Genomic DNA, 2,375 nt, shown 5'->3' with positions numbered 1-2,375 from the left:
CAGCCCATTGTTCCTTCAGTGGGCTGGTTTCAGTCATTATGCAAATGTACTGTTTATAAGATTGGGGAAACCTGCAGTCAGCTGAGACTGAGTGACGAAACGTTTGTCCCACAAAACGCTACGTCCAGATGGACAGAATCAACTTTTTGGAGATTTACCTTCCTGGATGATTGAGAATGCATCAAGACAATAACCTGTGTTGTTGTTGACCAAAATAAATTTCACTTCACTTTTGAAAATTAAACTACATTCATTTAATACTTCAAAATAACTGCAACTGTAAAAATATAAATACATACCTCACAGTAACTGCACTTGTAGAGTCTCTTTCTGGTGTGAATTTTTTGGTGTTTTTTCAGCGAACGTGGCTCTTTAAAAGCCTTCTCACACAAGTCACATTTGTAAGGTCTCTCCTCAGTGTGGGTAAACATGTGGCTCTCTAAATCTTTTGAGTTCACAAAGACTTTTCCACACTGATCACAGCAGTAAACATCATTTTTGGTGTGAATGCGCCGGTGAACATTTCGGTGCCCTGACTGGGTGAAAGTTTTTCCACAAATGTCACAACCGTATGGCTTGATTCCAGAGTGAACAACTTGATGAATTCGTAAGTACCTACTGTGAGCAAAGGCTTTACCACAGTGATCACAGCTGTACGCTTTAACTCCACTGTGGATGACTTGGTGTGATTTTAAGCTTCCATCCTGGGTAAAAGACTTTCCACACAATTCACAGCTGTAAGGTTTAACTCCACTGTGGATGACTTGGTGTGTTTTTAGGCGTTCAGCCCGGGTAAAAGATTTTCCACACAACTCACAGCTGTGTTTTTTCTCTCTCTTTCTTCTGTGAGGTTTGTCGGCCTCCTGAGAGCGCTGACTTCTGGCTCCATGTTGTTCCTACAGTGACAGAGATACAAACAGAAGCAGTGTGTGAAATACAGTCGTGGAACAAACTGAAACTCCATTCAGGGTTTATACGCCGTTTTCAGTGTCAAATTCAAGCACTTTAAGCACTTTCAAGGTCCCTTTTCAAGCTTTTCCAGCACCCCCTCCCCCCAAAAAAAGAATGCGAATTTTAATTCTCATCACCTCAGTAAGACCATGCGGGAATAAAAAAAAAAATCATCCTAGGTGAACTTAAACACCTTTGTAACCCCTTTGTTAAGACATAGAAAAACGCACCACACAAAAATACTGCAAGAGGAATGGTCGCCTTATATACATAGTGTATAAACTCAAAATGCACATTTCACTTAGAACTAAAGATGTGAAAATGTGAATAAACCAACTTGTTAGAGATATTCTTCTGTTGAAAAAACAGAAAAAATAAAAGAAATAAATAAGTCTTATCAGTGGATAATGATGCTTCTTTCCTGTGTGACAAAAAATAAAAATAAAAATAAAAATAGGAGACAGATGTTTGTTTGTTTCTCGCCCTATGACAGCTGGGATAGACTCCAGCGCCCCCCGCGACCCTGAAAAAGTATACGCGGAAGCGAATGGATGGATGGATGCGTGTTTTTTTTTTAAGTTCATTTCCAATAAAACAGTTTTATTGCTAGCTACATTGCTGTCTGTATTATTGCTAAAGTCCTAAATGATCACCTTTAAAGTGTTTGTGCTAATAACATCATGTACAGTCACACAGGCATGGAGAACAGCACTGACTGGGAGAGGCGTTAAATAGATCACATAGTTCAATTCAACATATTCAACAAGACTTGAAGAATGCACAAGCATTTACTTAAAATCTTTTTAATTTATCATCTGTGATGTTATTACGTACAAGTCCAATGTATCTTGTTCATCTCCCCAAATAAACAGGCAGCCTTAAAGTATGAAATATTCATATACAAATACACATAAATGTGTCTACAGGCCTTAGTGTGAGCTTGAAGACATTTATAATGTTTAAGTAGTTTCATGTGTCGGTGCTGACAATAAACACATTTGTACTTTTTAAAAAAAATATGCACAAGTTTTGCAAACAACAAAGTTTTATGGTACTATTTACCTAAAAATGAAGCCAAGGCTCAGACGTTTTTTATATAACAATTTCTAACTATTTATAGACCAATCAGGTGTTCTGCATCAAATAAGAAGACACACATATTATTTATGCAAATCCACTATAGTTTGTGTCACTATAACACAGATGAGAACAGCACAGGGATAAACCTGCAGGTGTGTCACTCAGCATTTACACTGCAATCTGCCTTTGGTGGCTTTTTTGCAGCAACTGTGACATTCACTAGTATAATTGACAGTGTTGGGTAAGTTACTTTAAAAAAGTCATTAATTACTAATTACTTAGTCAATATTGTATTTAAAATACGTATCTAATTACTGTGTCAGAAAAGTAACTTAATTACTAAA

At 37.1% G+C, this 2,375-nt stretch overlaps 1 protein-coding gene across 3 annotated transcripts in view; it reads right to left on the bottom strand.

Annotated features, from left to right (window-relative positions):
* Positions 1-2,375, bottom strand: part of LOC102194913 (zinc finger protein 2 homolog) — a 43,645-nt gene that overhangs the window by 39,778 nt on the left and 1,492 nt on the right. For all 3 annotated transcript variants that reach the window (XM_013907890.1, XM_013907888.1, XM_013907889.1), the window contains one exon: positions 300-896. In XM_013907890.1, the coding sequence (XP_013763344.1) occupies positions 300-896 (597 nt within the window). The remainder of the gene's footprint in view (positions 1-299; positions 897-2,375) is intronic.

This window comes from Pundamilia nyererei, unplaced genomic scaffold, assembly GCF_000239375.1.
Source record: "Pundamilia nyererei isolate P.nyererei 1_Seehausen unplaced genomic scaffold, PunNye1.0 scaffold00581, whole genome shotgun sequence".
NCBI lineage: Eukaryota > Metazoa > Chordata > Actinopteri > Cichliformes > Cichlidae > Pundamilia > Pundamilia nyererei.
This window is presented reverse-complemented; position numbering and strand designations above follow the sequence as displayed.